General features: G+C 31.9%; 1 protein-coding gene across 1 annotated transcript; it reads left to right on the forward strand.

The window, feature by feature from the left end:
• The first annotated feature begins 319 nt into the window (after positions 1-319).
• On the forward strand, positions 320-4,908 carry LOC118050785 (uncharacterized). The gene is made up of 4 exons (XM_035061245.2): positions 320-762; positions 1,301-1,372; positions 1,929-2,000; positions 2,519-4,908. Exons 1-4 carry the CDS (start codon positions 750-752, stop codon positions 4,663-4,665), a joined length of 2,304 nt encoding a protein of 767 aa, XP_034917136.1. The 5' UTR covers positions 320-749; the 3' UTR covers positions 4,666-4,908.
• The last annotated feature ends 14,457 nt before the right edge of the window (positions 4,909-19,365 follow it).

Genomic DNA, 19,365 nt, shown 5'->3' on the forward strand with positions numbered 1-19,365 from the left:
AGACTGAGTTGTTTTTAGGAAACCAGTACAAGGATTGAACATCCATCAAGCACAAAAAGAGCAAAAGCAATAGGATTGAACTTTGAAGAATGACCAAAATAGGGTATTTATGCATTTCTTTTCTTGTTAAAAAGTAGGAACAGGAGGAAGTGAACAAGGGGTGTGTGTGTGTGTGTGTGGTGAACACGCATGGAAAAACAGCAGCAGCTTCGAGAGACAAGCTTGAAGAGGAAAATAAAAAACATCATATGTCAGTGGGACCAATGACTTGTGGGGACAAGACAAAAACAAAGAAAGAAGAAGAAACATTGTTAGATTAGAGGTTGTGGTTTCTTTTCTCAGCTTTTAAAGAGCAGTGAAAGAGCTTTTGTTTTGCTTCTTGTCCTTCATTTCTTTCTTGTTATTCATCTGTTGTATTTTTTAGTTGCTGCTGTCTTACTGTCTCTTCTTTTCAAAACAAGAAAGAACCCATCTGGCAATAACCATTGCTTCTTCTGCTTCTGTTTTTGTTTTTTCTTTTCGTTTTTCTGATAATGTCTCCCATTTGGGTCTCTTCTTCGCCGATGTACAGTTCAAGATCTCTCCCTTCCCTTCCCTTTACTGTTCCACACTCTCCCTCTACGCAAGAAACTGTTTTTCTTTTCACAATGCAGTGGTTATGTTGAACAATGCTTGGTTTTAGATACTCCAAAGATCTGCAGATTATCATTGTTGAAGATAGCATTTTGGCTTGAGTTTGAGTTGTAGCCATGGAATTATTAGGTGAGTTCATTTTTGGCAGAAATGTGATTGAATGGCATTATTCTTTCTCTGACTCTCCTTGTTGGCATTTTTTTGTTGTGTAGTTAATTAAGCCAGATGTGCCTAACATATAATATTTAGATATGTTGGGAATTTGGAATCTTGCAAGGATATGTGGATTACATTATTTGCTTTAACCTCCGCTATCTGTCATATAGATAGATTGTGTTTTATGTAATTTTTTTTTTTACTTTATTGCAGAATTAATCAAATTCCCAAAGGAAATCAACTTTTTTTCATGTTTATATGTCAAGAATAATACTTTTTTGCCACCATGGTTTTGATTGTGTTTTCTTCCAGCATTTATCCTTGTCCTAGGCTATAATAGTGTTGCATAGAGAGATGGGCTATACCCTTTTTGGCTGAGTTTCTTTAGCATTACAATCTGCATTTGCCTTCTTAGAAGGATGCTTTGTTTCTCTATTTTTTCAAAGTTTTTGGCATTAACAAGATTGAAGTATAATTTATGCACTTCAATTAATGGTTAATGTTGATTCAGGATCTCAAGAAAATGATGTGGACTCATCCCCTGGGCAAAGTTTGAATGAGAGTTTTAGGAAGACAAGATCAGGTTGGTATTTGGATTATTGAATGCAATTCTTGCGAGCTGTGCATTTACCTTCTCGTTTATAACTATAATTGTGTTTATACGGTATAGTTCAAGTGGGTTTTTGAACTTGGTTTGCTTTTGATTGCTCTAAAAACTTGTCTAATGACTCTCACTTTAATTACCTGCAGTGGTGCTATACATCTGTGTGATCTAGTCAGTTTGGATGTCCTTATCATTGTCTTAAGCCTCTGACTTCAGTTACTTGTTGTACTTTCAATAATCTGACGTACTGGACTATTTGGGTTGTGGCTTTCTCTTACTTGGACAAGCAAAAGCTTTAGAAGTAGAGAGGATCTTGCTTTAGCCATGTTTGATTTTTCCGCTACCATACTTGTTGTTTAGCTTGGATTTTATCTTCTTTCATATGCCATTTTTCATGATAGCAACATTGTCAGTTGATCTAAGCTTGTTATTCTAGCTTTAAATTTGCAAACCACCTTTCTTGGCTAATGAATTACTAATTCTGTCCATACTTGATTGCTTTCCATGTTTTACAAGAGTGATGATTTTGGCTCAGGTATTTCGCAAAATGATTTGGACTCACCTCCGGGAAACAGTTTGAGTGGAAGTTTCAGGAAATCTAGCTCTGGTTTGTAATGATGGCTGATCCATTTTCCTTCATCTTTGTCTCTTAAGTACTCTCAGTTAGTTCCTAAATTTCATCTCAGAACTTACAAATTAAATGTTTCAAAGTATAGAAGAACAAGATTGAATGCATTGTTTTCACTGTAAGATCATCGAGGTTTTGAATATTAAGATTTACTACTTTTAAAGACACGAATCATCACCTAATGTACACAGACGATACAGACTTGGCACACATACTTTCTATCTTGCATAGGAGAGATCGATGCTTGACAATGAAATTTGAAATATGGATGAGGAGCCAAGAAGGAGAAATATAGAAAAGAGATGTTTTGGACCTGTTATTCTCAAGTACACGAGCATGGAAAGTACTAAGCAGCTCATTGCATGCTCACAGTTTGCTGTCATTCTCTTAAATAGTCCATGGAGATGTTCTGTCCTCTAACTAAGTTTTAACCTGCTTTATTTGAGATTTCTCTCGATAATGATGAGTAACTAACACATGGATTTCTGTGGATATAGTGATGTCTGCCCGGAGTTTATCTGGCATTTCCACCTCAAGCAAGTCTGTTCCTGCTTCCAGAAGAGCATTTAAGGCACTTAAAGACTATGCAAGGAAACTTGTCGACCTCGAATTATTCACACAGGGTCTTGAGGACTGGGTTTTGGAAAATTCAGTAGGAGATTTGTCCAACAAGGGGCAGTTTTTCAGGTCTCCCTTCTCAATTGATGAATTGTGCAAGCTTGATTTAGCATTGGAGGGGGTCCTGTTTCAGCAACTGTATCGTATGCCGTGCTCAGCATATGCTTCTGATGATTCAAAAGAAGACAAGTATTTTGCAATAGAAGATTTCCTTCATGCTATTGTAAATGGCCTGTGGCGTACATTTTGGCACAGAAGTGGGCCACTACCATTCTTTTTATCCTGTCCTCGTCATCCTGGATCAAAATTTTATACCGTGGAGAAGGCAGTGTCAAGGGGAAGGCTTGAAGAGCTCTGTGGTTTAGCTTTGGTACAAAGAACTGGGAGTGATATGCAAGTTCGTTGGGATCATGTTATGGAGTTTGCCTTATTTAGACCAGATATACTGTCAGAAAACGAGTTAAGATTATCTCCTGGCAGTATATGTGAAGCCCTCTTTTATGGTGTTCATATACTAATCACACAGAGTTTGAGCAAGTTCAGTGCAGTTGGCAGTGATTCTGTATTTATTTTGGTTTTTGATTCTAAATTTGGTGGGGTAGTGAAGCTTGGGGGTGATATTGGCAAACTTGAAGTGAACTCAGCTGATCCATACCAATCTGTGACTGAATGGATCAAGTGTCATGCTGAAGTCGCAGTTTCCCCAGTTGACCAGGTATGGAACAAGCTTGGTAATGCAAATTGGAGAGACCTAGGAACCCTTCAAGTACTTCTGGCAACATTCCATTCTATAGTCCAGTGGATGGGGTCGCCAAGAAAGTCAATAGCCTCACTGGCTTCAGATCATGGTCTCCGTCTTCAGAAGCGTAGGATGGAGTGTCGCCCAATTGAAAATGAAAATGCAATGGTCTCCTTCCAACAAATAGTACATCAAGGAGAGATTGAAGAACTTGACCACAGTGACAATCCTTCTTTGAAAAAGCTAGCATCAAATATGAAGCTTAGACAGGGTGATGTATTGATGTTGGATGATCAGCAGCAGGGAAATAAAAGTTTTCAAATACAGGATTCTTTGGTTGGAGGGAACTACTTTATGTATAGTGCTGTTTCTCCAGATTTTCCCGCAGAGTTATTCACTTTATATGTGGGTGCTCACCCATCCAGACTAGAGCCATCCTGGGAAGACATGAGTTTGTGGTACCAATTACAGAGGCAAACAAAAGTGTTAAACATCTTGAAGCAACAAGGAATTTCATGTAAATATTTGCCAAGAATAGTTGCCTCTGGCCGGATTTTGCATCCTGGTCCGTGTAAAAAGCAGAGTCCTGGAGGGCGTTGTGATCACCTATGGTGTGGAACTCCGATACTTGTGACGTCTCCGGTCGGGGAGCCACTCTCTTTCACAGTTGCTCGAGATGGCCCATTTTCCTCAGAGGAAGCACTTCGCTGCTGCCGAGACTGCCTAGCTGCTCTAAGAAGTGCATCAATAGCCAACGTCCAACATGGTGATCTTTGTCCCGAGAACATAATACGTGTCATTGACCCCAAAGGGTCTGGAAAGATGTTCTTGCATGTTCCGATTTCATGGGGACGTGCAGTTCTAGAAGACAGGGATAGCCCAGCAATAAATCTACAGTTCTCGTCATCACATGCACTTCAGCACGGTAAACTTTGTCCATCATCTGATGCTGAGAGCCTAATTTACCTCCTCTTTTTCGTATGTGGGGGGCCTATGCAGCAGCAGGATTCCATCGAGTCTGCCTTGCAATGGAGGGAAAGAAGCTGGGCAAATCGTTTGATTCAGCAACAGCTTGGTGAAATTTCAGCTCTTTTGAAGGCATTCGCTGATTATGTTGATAGCCTTTGTGGAACTCCATACCCAGTTGACTATGATATATGGTTGAAAAGACTAAACAGGGCTGTGGATGGCTCAGCAGATAGAGGTAAAATGATTGAAGTAGTAGCAACGAAATTAAGATTGGAAGATGTTGCTGAATCTTCAGGAACTTCTGGAGGCGGCATTTAATCATGTCCATGGAGGTTTTTGGCAGGGTTTGTTTTTGTAACTTCTGAGTGATAACAGCCAATTTTTTTTTTCCACAGGCTCTTGGATTCTTGTATCCACAGCCTGCTATCCTTCTCAAACCTTAAATTGTTAAGAGTTTATTCTTACTGGCACAAATTCTGTTGGCCAATTTTGAAGTGGATGCAATGTAAATGTTTCTTTATTGCAATTGTCAATTCCATTGTCATTAGCAAGCAACAGAAACCAGCACAAACTTTTTCTTGTCTGAGACTCGTGGTACAAACATGTTGAAATAAGGCTTTGGAATTCCAAGACAATGTTATTAACAAGAGAATGATGTACAATTGAAAATTGGGACGAAACCATAAACAAAAGAAGCACAAGCAAAAATCATCAGATTTTGCTGACAAGAAACAAGTGATAGAAAGGGTAAAACTAGAATCAGATACAACACTACTGTAACTTCATTCCAGCTGCAATATCAGCACAAGCCTGAGTAGCATCTGCAGCAGAGGTAAGGTAGGCAAATCAGGAAAAGGATTCTCCCATTGTTCAGTGATCAATGCCTCCGTAAACATTGGAGCTGCTGCAATTTTATTTTTGTTATTGTTTTCCTAGTTTATTACTTTCCTAGTTAGAATTGGAGATTTATTCTGATATTGCTTTCCTAGTTTATTATTTTTCTAGTTGGAGTTAGAGATTGTATGTTTGGATTAATATTTAAGGAAGGATGATACTAATAGAAGGAATTATTATTTTTTGGCCATCTTACGACCGAGTTGAGTTTTTCTTGGAGTGATTCCAACATTCAAAGAGATTCTGTGTTAGTCCTTGTTCTTGGTATTCAGCGTGAGGCCGCTTCAAGAAAACTTTGGCACCAATTTGGTATCAGAGCTTCAGTGTGGTTACCTGGTTCCATTCATTGCGGTGTTTCACATCCATGCCTGTAACCCGTAGTGGCACTTTCATACACCATGGTAACCAACCAAAACCCAAACAATCCAAACCCAACCAACCAAAACCCGCACAACCTAAACCCAACCACCCAAAACCCAAACCACCCAAACCCAACCAACCAAAACCCAAACGCCCGAGGCATAGACCAACCTCAGTTGCGGCACTAGGTTGATTAGATTGCCACAATAATGGAGCAACTTATTCATCAACTGGATGTCTTGGAGGGGCGTTATGCTTGAGAGGATTACGGGCCCTTTAATCGGCGAGGACACATAGCAATTCGTAGAGAGGGGTTAGGCGATAGTGATGGAGATGCCTATGAAGAAGAAGAAGAAAACCAGGAGTTTGAGGATCTTGAACCTCGAGTTCAACATCATAGACGAAACAACCACAGAGGACATGCAGATCATGGCGCAGGTTATCAGCCTCTTGATGAATTGACTAAAAGAATGAAGGTTGATATGCCAGATTTTTTTGGAAAATTAAAACCCAATGCTTTTGAAGACTGGTTAACGATTATCAAGGATTACTTTGATTGGTTTGTTGTTTCAGAGGATAGGAAGGTTCGTTACATTTGGATGAAATTGAAGGGGCATACACGAGTATAGCGGGGAAGCGGGGAAGAACAACTGCGCCGAACATGAAGACCAACAATTTCTAATTGGGAAGAGATGAAAGAGCGATCAAAGGAAAAATATTTGCCCATTGACTATGAGTAGATGATGTTTAAGGAGATGTTGCAACTCAAGCAAAGATCATTGAGTGTTGACAAATTTACAGATCACTTCCACGAACTGACTGTTCGTAGTAAGATTATGGAGACTGAGCAACAAACTTTAGCCCAATACCGTACTGGACTATGCAGTGAGTTGCGTGAAGAAATGTGGACTGCACACTTAATCAACGTGGATGAGGCGTATCAATTGGCACTCCATATTGAAAAACAAATGGGGTTGTAGGTTGGGAGGAGAGGGACATTGTGGGAGTCAGGGTTGGAACATGTCCCAACATTTGCAACCCAAAGACCCCCATTGTTAAGGAATCAATCTAGAGGCGAGATAAGTGGAGATTATAAGGGAAAAACCAAATCTTCAAATGAAGGACCACAATGTTATAAGTGTAAGGGCTTTGGACACTATGTTGTAGTGTGTCCAACGAAAGAAAAAAAATTAGCCTTCATTTATCAAAAGGAATTGATAGCAGAGGACATTGTTAAAGACATGGAAGGGGGAAGAAATCAATGGAAATGGTTATAGTGAAGAAAAGCACTTGGGTGCATCATACTTACCCAGTTGTGTTATCCATTGAGTGTTGATAGGAACGAGGAAGGAACTTCAAGCTAATCCTGAGTGGTTGCACACCAGTATTTTTCACACTCACCTAAAGCATAATGGCCGAGATTTGAATGTCATTATTGATAATGGCAGCAATATGAATGTGATCTTTGAAATTGCCGTTAAGCGCTTAAGGCTGAATACTGAAAAGCACCCCACCCTTTATCGGATTAGCTGGGTTAATGAAGCCAATTTTGTCCTAGTGAAACAGCGTTGCTTGGTTAAATTTTCATTAGTAAGAAAATATATGGACGAAGCCTGGTGTGATGTAATTCCAATGACTATTTGCCATATGCTACTGGGATGCTCATGGCTCTATGACCGAAGAGTTCTCTATGATAGGTATCCTAATACTTACTCTTTTAATTTCAGAGGTAAGAAATATGTGTTGGACCCTTTACAGATTTCAAAATTTGATACAAAATAAGAGGTTGTCCTAGTTTTGACGATGTGACAATTCTCTCAAGCTATATATGAGGATAACATGGTGATGTTAGTAGTGAGTCGTAGTGAAGCAAGAGGATGACATTATTCCAATAGAGTTTTCAACAATGTTGGAGAAGTTTCAAGATATCATGCCTGACGAGGTTCCAAATCAACTACCTCCAATGAGGGAAGTGTCGCATGCTATTGATTTGATTCTAGGATCAACCCTGCCTAATTTACCACACTACCGTATGAGCCCAATAGAGAATAGAAATCAGCCGACAAATTCAACAATTACTAGATAAAGGGTTCATTTGAGAAAGTCTTAGCCCCTGTGTTGTTTCAGTTTTACTTACATTAAAAAAAGATGGTAGCTGGAGGATGTGCGTCGATAGTAAAACAATTAATAAGATAACTGTAAAGTATAGCTTTTCCATTCCTCGTCTTGATGATATGTTGGATTTACTTTGTGGCTCCTTTGTTTTTACTAAAATCAACCTACGAAGTGGCTACCACCAGATCCGTATCCGAATGGGTGATGAATGGAAGACAACTTTCAAGAAGAAAGATGGTTTATTCGAGTGGCTAGATATGCAATTTGTCTTCATATATCTTGTATCACTAGTTATTGAATGCTTATTTTCAGTTTTGTAATTTTTCTTTACACGTTTTCTATCATTAGTTTTTAAATATTTTTTTCTTGAGGGTAAATATTCTACACGAGCACTTAATGTTATGTTGTCTCTTCTAGCCATAATTATTCAAGTACATAATAACTAAATAATGATCAAGATCATTAAGTTTGATACCAATTGACGCGAAGCTCCGATACTAAATGACATAGATGAAAGCGAATGATAACGAGGTTTATTATGAGTTAAAACCTTCGAAGACCAATAAAACCATAATTATAGAGAGACATCCAAAACATTCAATTTTTATCCATTCAAGTTTTCACTTGCCAAAAGCTATTTCAACTCTTTATATATATATATATATATAAAACTAAAAAACACCTTATTAATATTGAGTAGGAAAATAGAAATAGAAAAAATATTCCATACATATTGTAAAACTAGAAATGCCTAATATTATTGGATAGAAAAATAAAAATATATAAAAAATAAAATTAACTAAGAAAAATATGTTTTTTCCTAAAAAAAACTCATACATCAGTCTCTTGAGATTGAAAAAAACTTTTCATTGAGTTTAAACTTGAGTTAGCAACCATCCTTCATAAACGTTTTTTATGTGTGAGTCAACCTATCATAAAGTCCCTAACATAACATCTTTATATGGGATGCCTCATTGTAGGTCCTTTACACAATATCTTTGTACGGGTCGTTTCATCGTGGATCACACTACTAGTATTTCTAATATCAACAAATGACGCAAATAGGACACAATACACTAGTTACTGAATGTTTTCTTTTTGAAAGGAACCTCCTCATCCTTTATTATACAACATACTATTTTGCAACCTTTTCTAGCTATGGTTATTCAATAGCACATATTAACTAACCTTCATGAATCTTTGAGTTCTAAAACATGTTCTCTACGTTCTCTAACCAAAACCACTAAGAACTGTTAGACTTTGATATCAACTGATGTAGAAGAAAATAACTCGTTAGAAGACAACAAACTAGAAAAGCAGAATTGAAGTTGAATAGGGTGGTTACATAGAACCCTATTTTGCATTTTTATTATTGAATAAATAGTTTTGATGTAGTTTGCTTCTATGAGAGGTTCACAACTTCTTAAATATGTTAAAAAAATCAATCTAAACACACTAGAAAACCTAAAAAATACAGGAGAAGTAATAAAAACCCTAAATAAAATAGAAAATATATATATAAAAACACCATAAATAAAATATTTTCCTAAACTAATACAAAATAATAATAACTAAAAAAAATAGTCTATTAATAAAAGTCCTCGTGTATCAACTTTTTATTATACTAATTTAACCCATCCCAATTTATAATTTGAGTTACAAGTAGTTAGCGTGATTGATTAAATAAAGATCAATATAAAAAAAAACATCATTTTATTTTATTTTTTTAAAAATAAAACCCATGAAAGAAACTTTTTTCAACGTCTATGGTACTTTTTAATTATCCTTTAAAAAGACTTTTCATTTTAAGTTGTTTAATCATTATTTTATATTATAAATATTTTTTTCAATTAAGTAGATAAAAAATATAATACTCCAATTGTTTTTATTTATGGGTTCAATCAACATCTACGGTACTTTTTAATTTTTTTTATTTAAAACTTTTTAATGATCATTTTTTATTTTAAATTTGTTTACTATGGCTTTAATGAGTCACTTGGACAAAGGGATGTGTTTATTTTTTAGTTCAAAAAATATTTTTAAGAATTTTTTAAATTTTTTTATTTAATTTTTTTATATAATTTAATTTTTATATATATTAATATAAAAATAAATATTTTTTAAAAAATATTATTTTAATATTTATAAAATAAAAAATAGTTTAAAAAATAACCAGAAACCATTTGGTCATACCAATTCATGAAAGCTAGTTTAATAGACTTCTTCTACTCTTCTCACTAGTTACATGACCCGTGCGATGACGCGGGTTAATTTATTTTTGCTTAAAAATATATAAAAAAACTAAGGTCTAAAAATGTTACGTCTTTCTGTAAAGTTATACCCAAGAGTCTTGGGTTTGGTTGCAACACCTAACCCAAGAGTAATATTTTATAATATTAATAATAATATTAAACCAGCATAACTCAAGTTTAAGTGAGTCTGACTACAATACCGGATCCAATGGCCTTGGATGTGGGTCTGGCTATAAGGTTGTGTCATAAAAGTATGATAATCAAATAGATTAATTAAAAAAAAACAAAGAAAAAAAACCAACAAGAAGAAAAAAAACTAACAAAAAAAATTCTTTTTTTTTAATTAACTGGGTTAACCTTTCAAACCAGGTTAACCCGTCAAACCTTGGATTCGTGTCGTGAAAGTTTGATAACTAAATAGAAAAAAAACAATTGATGGGTTACCCATAATTAATTGGGCTATCCTGTGAAACCAGGTTAATCCATCAAACCCGGGATCCGTGTCATGAAAGTTTGATAACTAAATATAAAAAAAAATTAACATTAACAAACTAAATTAAACGAAAACAATTAACTAAAAAGGAAAAAAAAAACAAAAGGCATCAACCTTTTTATTGTGGACTGCACTGCACTGTGCAGTTCACAGTCAAAGGCATAAAAAGAAAAAAAAAAAACTAAAGGCATCAAACGATAACTAAATAGAAAAAAATTAATATTAATGAACTAAATTAAATATAAAAAAATATTAATTAAAAGAAAAAATAAAGAAAAAAAAACCTATAAGAAGAAAAAAAAACTAATGAAGAAAGAGAAAAAAAAATCTAAATTAACCATGAATCAACTGGGTTAACCCATCAAATTTGGGATATGTGTCATAAAAGTTTGATAATTAAATAGAAAAAATTTTAATATTAAAAAAGTAAATAAAAAATAATTAAAAATTAAAAAAAAAACCAAAGAAAAAGGTTAAAAAAAAAAAACTAAAGGCATCAGCTTTTTCACTGTATATTACACTATGCAGTCCACAGTAAAAGGTTTAAAAAGAAAAAGAAAAAAAAAAAAACAAAGGCACACACCATGGGTAATTTTTTTTTTCTTGTAGTAAAATTTCAAGAAAAAGCCTAAGATCTAATAGTGTTAGGTTTTTCTGCAAAGATATACCAAAAAGCCTTGGGTCTAGTTGCAACGCTTGACCCAAGAGTAATATTTATAATATTGATAATAATATTAAACTTACATTACTCAAGTTTAAGTGAGTCTGACTGCAACACCAGACCAATAGCCTTGGATGTAGGTTTAGTTGCAAAGTCGTGTCATAAAAGTGTGATAATTAAATATATTAACTAAAAAGAAAAAAAAACCAACAAGAAGAAAAAAAAACTAATGAAGAAAAAGAAAAAAAAATGAATTAACCAGGTTAACCCGTCAAACCTAGAATTCACGTCATGAAAGTTTGATAACCGCATAGAAAAAAAATTGACTCGTTAACCCATAAATAATTGGTTTAACCCGTCAAACCCGAGATATGTGTCATGGAAGTCCGATACTTAAATAGAAATAAATTTAAAATTAACAAACTAAACTAAACAAAAAAAATTAATTAAAAAGAAAAAAAATCCGGGTTAACTCGTCAAACCAGGCTAACTCGTTAAACCTGGAATCCGTGCCATGAAAGTCTGATAACTAAATAAAAAAAATTTGACATTAACATACCAAATTAAATAAAAAAATTTATAAAAGAACAAAAAATTGACGGGTTAACCCAAAATTAATTGGGTTAACCCGTGAAACCTGAAATATGTGTCATGAAAGTCTAATAACTAAATAGAAAGAAATTTAACATTAACAAACTAAAGTAAATGAAAAAAATTAATTAAAAAGAAAAGAAAAGCAAAAAAAAAAATTTAGGATTAACTCGTCAAACTGTGTTAACTTGTTGTACTCGGAATCCGTGTCATGAAAGTCTGATAATTAAATAAAAAAATTAACATTAACAAACAAAAAATTTTTATTAGAAGAAAAAAAAAACAAAGAAAGAAGCAAAAATAAAAAACCCTAAAGGCATAAAAAATGAAAAAAAAAAAGAGAGAAAAAAAAAACAGAAAAAAAAAAAGCTCATGTTTTACTCAAAAACAAAAAACCTTAGAGACATAAAAAAAGAAAAAAAAACAGATAAAAAAACAAAAAAGAAAAAAAAAAAGCTCATCTTTTACTGTGGACTGCACTATGGAGTCCACAGTAAAAGACTAAGCCCTTTTAGTATAGTTTAACTAGAAACGTGGCCCGCGCTACGCTGCGGGTTAATTTTTTTATATAAAAAATATTCAAAAAAGTTAAATTTAAGTGTTAGGTTTTTCTACAAAGTTATACCTAAGAGCATTGAGTCTAGCTGTTACTCCTGATCCAAAAGTTATATTGATAATATTAATAATAATATTAAACTTGCATGACTCAAGTTTAAGTGAGTTTAGTTGCAACATCAAATCCAGAGCCTTTGATATGAGTCTGGTTGCAATGTTTTGTTATAAAAATATGATAATTAAAAAAGAAAAAAAATTAATATTATAGAATGAAATTAAAAAAAAAAGATTAATTGGAAAGAAAAAAACAATAAAACAAAGCATTATTTCGATGAATAGTGCTTTATAAAGAGGGGTAAATTAAAATCCCCTTATGAGATCACAATAATTTAATGACCAGTAAACAAAACAAATCATAAAGTTTAATTCTTAATCAAATCGATATTAAAGATGAGATTGAAAGAAAAAAAAACTACGCAAGAAAAAGAAAAAAAAATCTTAATCAACTGACTTAACCCGTCAAATCTGGGATTCGTGTCATAAAATTGGAAGAAAATAGATTGATGTATTTTAGTTATAGTTAATTACAATATTTAAAGATGAAATTGGAAGAAAAAACTAATAAAGAAAAAGAGAAAAAATATGAATCAACTGGGTTAGCCCACCAAATCAGGGTACCCCATCAAACCTGAGATTCGTGTCATAAGAGTGTGATAACTAAATAGAAAAAAAATTAACATTAATAAACTAAAATGAATAAAAAAAAAGATTAATTAAAAAGAAAAAAAAAAAAAAAAAAAAAAACTAATGACGAAAAAAGAAAAAAAAAAATTGAATTAACTTGGTTAGCTCGTCAAACCAGGTTAATCCATCAAAACTAGGATTCATGTCATGAAAAAATAATAACTAAATAGAAAAAAACTTAATATTAACAAACTAAAATTTTAAAAAATAATTAAAAAGGAAAAAAAAGAGAAAAAAAAAAAAAAAAAATACTAAAGAAACAAAATATTAATTAAAAAAAAAAAAAAAAAAAAAAAAAAAAATATGAATTAACGGTGTTAACCCGTCAAATATGGAATTCGTCCATGAAACCGAATAGAAAAAAAAATTACGGGTTAACCCGGCAAACCCGGAATCCGTGTCATGAAAGTTTGATAACTAAATAAAAAAAAATTTAACATTAACAAACTAAATTAAATGAAAAAATTAATTAAAAAGAAAAACCAAAAAAAAAATCGGGTTAACGCATCAAACTCGGAACCCATGTAATGAAAGTTTGATAACTAAATAGAAACAAATTTAACACTAACAAAAAAAATATCATTAAAAAAAAAACAAAGAAAAAAAAACAAAAAACAAATTAAAAAAAAAGAACAAAAGCAAAAAAAAAAGACAGCTAAGCGTTTCACTGTCGCACATGAAAAAAATAATTAAAAAGAAAAAACTAGAAAAATAATCTGGGTTAACCCATTGACCCAAAACATGTATCATGAAAATTTGATAACTAAAAAAAAAAATTAACATTAACAAAAAAAATTAAAAAAAAAAACATTCATTAAAAAAAAAGCTTAAAAAAAACAAAGAAAAAAGAAGAAAAGAAAAGATAAAAAAAAACAGCCTAAAAAAAAAAAAAAAAAAAAGATGAAGAAGAAAACATCTCAGCGTTTCACTGTGGACTTGTACAATGAAACAATGAGCACTGCAAAAAAAAAAAAAAAAAAAAAAAAAAAAATATTAATTTTAAAAGAAAAACAAAGTACTTAACTGAAGAAGAATTTAACTGGGTTAACCTAAATTTAAACCTATTGAAAAAAAAACAGAAAAAAAAAAAAAAAAGAAAAAAAAACATATTAAAAAAACCACATTAAATAAAAAAAAAAAAATTTAAAAAAAAAACAAAGAAAAAAGAAAAAAAAGGCCTAAAAAACAAAGAAAAAAGGTGTTAACAATATTAAAGATGAAAACTGGAAAGAAGAAAAAAAAACTAATAAAAATGAAAAAAATGAAAAAAAAAAATCCAACCAGGGTTGGTTAAGATTGTTGCATGAAAAGTTCGATAACTAAATAGAAAAAAAAAAACTTAATATTTAACAAAACTAAATTTTAAAAAAAAATAATTAAAAAAGCAAAAAAAAAAAATATAAAAAAAATATTAATTTAAAAAAAAAAGAAAAAGAAAGAAAAGCCTATATGAAGAGAAAAACTAATGAAGAAAAAGAAAAAAAAAATCTGAATTAACTGAGTGAACCCTTCAAACTAGGTTAACCTGTCAAATCTGATATTCGTGTCATAAAAGTTTGATAACTGAATTGGAAAAACATTTACGGGTTAACCCAGAATCAGCTTGGTTAACCTGTCAAACTTGTAATCCGTGTCATAAGAGTTTGATAAATAAATAGAAAAAAATTAACATTAACAAACTAAATTAAACGAAAAAATTAATTAAAAAGAAAAATAAGAAAAAAATTTGGGTTAGCGCGTCAAACCCGGAACCCATGTAATGAAAATTTGATAACTAAATAGAAAAAAATTAAACGTTAACAAAAAAAAATATTCATTAAAAAAAAAACAAAGAAAATAAAACAGCTTAAAAAAAACAAAGAAAAAAGAAAAAAAAATCTTAAAAAAACAAAGCAAAAAAAAAAAAAGATAGCTAAGCGTTTCACAGCGGACTGCACTCGAAAAAAATTAATTAAAAAAAAAACCAGAAAAAAAAATATAGGTTAACCCATCAAAACTAAAACCTGTATCATGAAAATTTGATTAGTAAATAGAAAAAAATTTAACATTAACAAAAAAAAATTAAAAACAAAAAATTGATTAAAAAAAAACAAAGAAAAAAAACAACTTAAAAAAAAACAAAGAAGAAAGAAGAAAAAAAAAAGCATAAAAAACAAAGTAAAAAGCAAAAAAAAAAAAAAAAAAAAAAGAAAGAAGACAACTCATCGTTTCACTGTGGACTTGCATAGTGAAACACTGAGCAGTGTTAGCTATTGTTACTAGTTAGATGACCCGCGCGATGCCGCAGGTCAATGTTTTTTGTATAAAAAATGTCATAACCAAATTTTTGACCCTTTTATTTTAAATATTTTATTTACTGAAAAAATGCTGAAACAAATAATGAAAAAACAAATAAAAATAAAATAAATGAAGAATTAATTAAAATTTGGGTTAAGGGCAACATGATTGGAAGTTTTAGGGTTTAGTTAAACTTTGAAATTAATCTAATTAATCCAATCAAGGATTTAAGTGGAGAATTGATAAGTTTTGAGACTTAATTAAGCTTGAAAATTAATCTAATTAATCCAATTAAGGGTTTAATTGGAGAATTAATAAGTTTTGAGACTTAATTAAGCTTGGAATTAATTTAATTAATCCAATTAAGGGTTTAATTGGAGAATTGATAAATTTTTAGACTTAATTAAGCTTGAAATTAATTTAATTCATCCAATCAAGGATTTAATTGGAGAGTTAATAAGTTTTGAGACTTAATGAAGCTTGGAATTAATTTAATTAATCCAATTAAGGGTTTAATTGGAGAATTGATCATTTTTGATACTTAATTGGACTCGGATTTAATTAAATTAATGAAATCAGGGACTTAATTGAAGAAATATTAACGATTGGGGTCCAAATTGCGAAATTAAAATCCAAGGATTACATTGAAAAAGGCGCGTAAATGCAGGGGGCTAATTACCGTTTAAACTAGGGGCGTAATTACAAAAGTTTTGAAATTTCGCGGGTCAAAGTGAAAATGGCCACTGCTATCTCCAAAACGGCGTCGTTTTGAAGACGCTGTTCATCTTCTTCTTTAAACCAGCGATCGTTTTCCACAGTAAAGGAGGCCGAACGTTGCAGCAGTAATGGTCGCTCGTTGGCCTGAGTTATGAGCGTTTAATGGTGGTCGTTCCTCAGCCTACCACCCGTTACCAACCCGCCGAGTCCTATATAAGCCAAGCAGCACCGAGAGCAGAGGCTGGTTGCAGAGTTGTAGAGAGAGAGGAAACCAAAACCGAAAACGATACCGATACAAATAAACCAGAGAGGCTCCTAAGTTTTTTGTTTAAACCCCAGACCAGGAGTAAACCTTTTCCCAACCTATACCAGCTTAAAACAGGAACACAAAAACGAACCGAGAGGGAGTAGAGAGAATTTAAAAAAAAAACAGAGCACGGGTGAACTTTTCGGACGAGGGCAGAGGAAACAGAAGGCAGTTAGGAAGAGGTCGAAGGAGGAATTCTGGCTTACTATTGACGGGCGCCACCGCTGATCATCGCCTGACACGCTGACACTCCGACGAAGCAACCTGCAACAAGGTAAGCTTCCTCTGTTTTCTTCGTTCTTTAACTTTGGAGATTTCAGTGCATTTTGGCACGGTGCGAAGGTAATTAATTACCTTCCCACGGTGCCATGCACGCATGACGTTGGGTCATGCGTGTTGTAGCCCAGCCGGGTCACTGGCTTAGGCCAGTGACCGGGCTGGGCTGGCTGGGTCTAGCCCAGCCCATGTGGGCTGAGCTGGGCCCAGCCCAAAAAATAATAAAAAATAGGAAAATTTAGAAAAAATAGAAAAAATAAAAATAGGAGAAATAAAAAATAAAAAATATTTGTATGCATGAATAAAAATATTATAAACTTACTGGTTTATTCACCAACGCCAGAGTCGGGAATAAAATATTGGTTTGAGTTTATCTTATTTTTATTCGTTATTTTTTTATTTAGCAAAAAACATATATGTGCATGTATAAAAAAAAAAAATTTTTTTTTTTTACTTATTTATTCACTGACGCCAGAGTCGGGAATAAAATAAAAACACTGATTTTATTTTATTTTATTTTTGTCCTTTTCTATTTAATTATATAAACAAAAATAAAAAAATATGTGAATGCGTAAATTTAGTTTATTCACTAGTTTTAGAGCCAGAATCTAAAAATATTAATCTAAATTTATTTTATTAACTACGTAATACTTACCAACGCCAGAGTTGGAATTATCCGTAGTTAAATATTCACTGGCGCCAGAGTCAGGAATATTGTGAATAAATCGTCAAAACATAAACCAATAAAAAATTAGCAATTTAAGACAAAAACAACAATGCAGTTTGCCTTAGGCAGAACGTTTAAGGGGTGATAATATCTTCCCTTTTACGTAACCAGTCCCGAACCATAGAATCTCTGTTGACCAGTTAGGGTTCCTAGTGACCATAATACTAGGTGGCGACTCCTTAAACAAGACATTTTTTTCCTAAAAGAACCGGATGCCAGAAATCTGTTCTTTTTCCATAATTCAAGAGAATTATTTTTTGTGGTCGCCTCGATGTCGGGTGCGACAAAAAATATATAAAAAACTAAGATTTAAAAGTATTAGGTCTTTCTGTAAAGCTATACCCAAGAATCTTGGATTTGGCTACAATGTCTGACTTAAGAGTAATATTTATAATATTAGTAATAATATTAAACTTGCATGATCCAAGTTTAAATGGGTTTGACTGCAATATCAAACTCAATAGTCTTGGATGTGGGTCTGGCTGCAAGGTTATATCATAAAAATGTAAAAATCAAATAGATTAAGTAAAAAAAAAAAACATATATATAAAAAAAAAACCAACATGAAGAAAAAGAAAAAAAAATCTGAATTAACTGGGTTAACCCTTCAAACTAGGTTAACCCATCAAATATTGGACTCATGTCGTGAAAGTTTGATAACTAAATAGAAAAAAAAATTGAGAGGTTAACCTAGAATTAACAGGCTAACCTGTTAAATTCAGGATCCGTGTCATGAAAGTTTGATAACTAAATAGAAGAAAATTAAACATTAACAAACTAAAATAAACAAAAACAATTGATTAAAAAGAAAAAAAAAACAAAAAGCATCGGTTTTCACTATGGACTGCACTCTACAGTCCACAGTCAATAGCATAAAAAAGGCAACAAAGCAAAAGGAAAAAAAAAAAAACTAACTGGGTTAAAAGAAAAAAAAAACTAATGAAGAAAAACAAAAAAAAAATCTAAATTAACTAGGTAACCTATCAAACCTGAGATCCGTGTCATGAAAGTCTAATAACTAAATAGAAAGAATTTTAATATCAACAAACTAAATTAAAAAATTTAGTTACAAAAGGAAAAACAAAGAAGAAAAAACCTATACAGAGAAAAAAACTAATGAAAAAAAAAGAAAAAAAATCTGAATTAACTGGGCTAACCTGTCAAACATGAGATCTATGTCATGAAAGTCTTATAACTAAATAGAAAAAAAATTTAACATAAACAAACCAAATTTTTTTTTAAAAAATAAAAAGTAAAAAAAAAACAAAATGCATAAACCTTTTCATTGTGGACTGCACTTGCATTTCAGAGTCAAAGACATAAAAACAACAAAAAAACAAAAAAGAAAAAAAAATTGAAAGCACCAGTCGATAACTAAATAGAAAAAAATTTAATATTAATGAACTAAATTAAACAAAAAAATATTAATTAAAAAGAAAAAGAAAAGAAAAGAAAGCTATAATAAGAAAAAAACTAATGAAGAAAAAGGAAAAAAAAAAATCTAAATTAATTGGTTTAACCTTTCAAACCAAGTTAACCTATCAAACCGAGAATTTACATCATGAAAATTTGATAATTAAATAGAAAAAAAAAAATTGACGGGTTAACCCAGAATTAACTCGGTTAACCTGTCAAACTCGGGATATGTGTAATGAAAGTCTGATAACTAAATAGAAAGAAATTTAACATTAACAAACTAAACTAAACGAAAAAAATTAATTAAAAAGAAAAAAAGAACTCTGGGTTACCTTGTCAAACCAAGTTAACTCGTTAAACCCGAGATTTGTGTTATGAAAGTTTGATAACTAAATAAAAAAAATTTTAGTATTAAAAAAAAAACAAAAAAAAAATGGATGGGTTAACCTAGAATTAACTTGGTTAACCCATAAAACCTGAGATATGTGTTATGAAAGTCTGATAACTAAATAGAAAAAAATTTAATATTAAGAAACTAAACTAAACAAAAAAAATTAATGAAAAAGAAAAAAACATAAAAAAAACCTCGGGTTAACTCGCAAACTAGATTAACTCGTTAAACCCGAGATCCGT

This window comes from Populus alba, chromosome 4, assembly GCF_005239225.2.
Source record: "Populus alba chromosome 4, ASM523922v2, whole genome shotgun sequence".
Classification (NCBI taxonomy): Eukaryota; Viridiplantae; Streptophyta; class Magnoliopsida; order Malpighiales; family Salicaceae; genus Populus; species Populus alba.

Bases quoted from the DNA above. Each gene is read 5' to 3' on its own strand.
- LOC118050785 (XM_035061245.2), top strand. The intron at 1,373-1,928 runs GTTGGTATTTGG...ATTTTGGCTCAG, and splicing joins TTTTAGGAAGACAAGATCAG to GTATTTCGCAAAATGATTTG. The intron at 2,001-2,518 runs GTTTGTAATGAT...CTGTGGATATAG, and splicing joins TTTCAGGAAATCTAGCTCTG to TGATGTCTGCCCGGAGTTTA.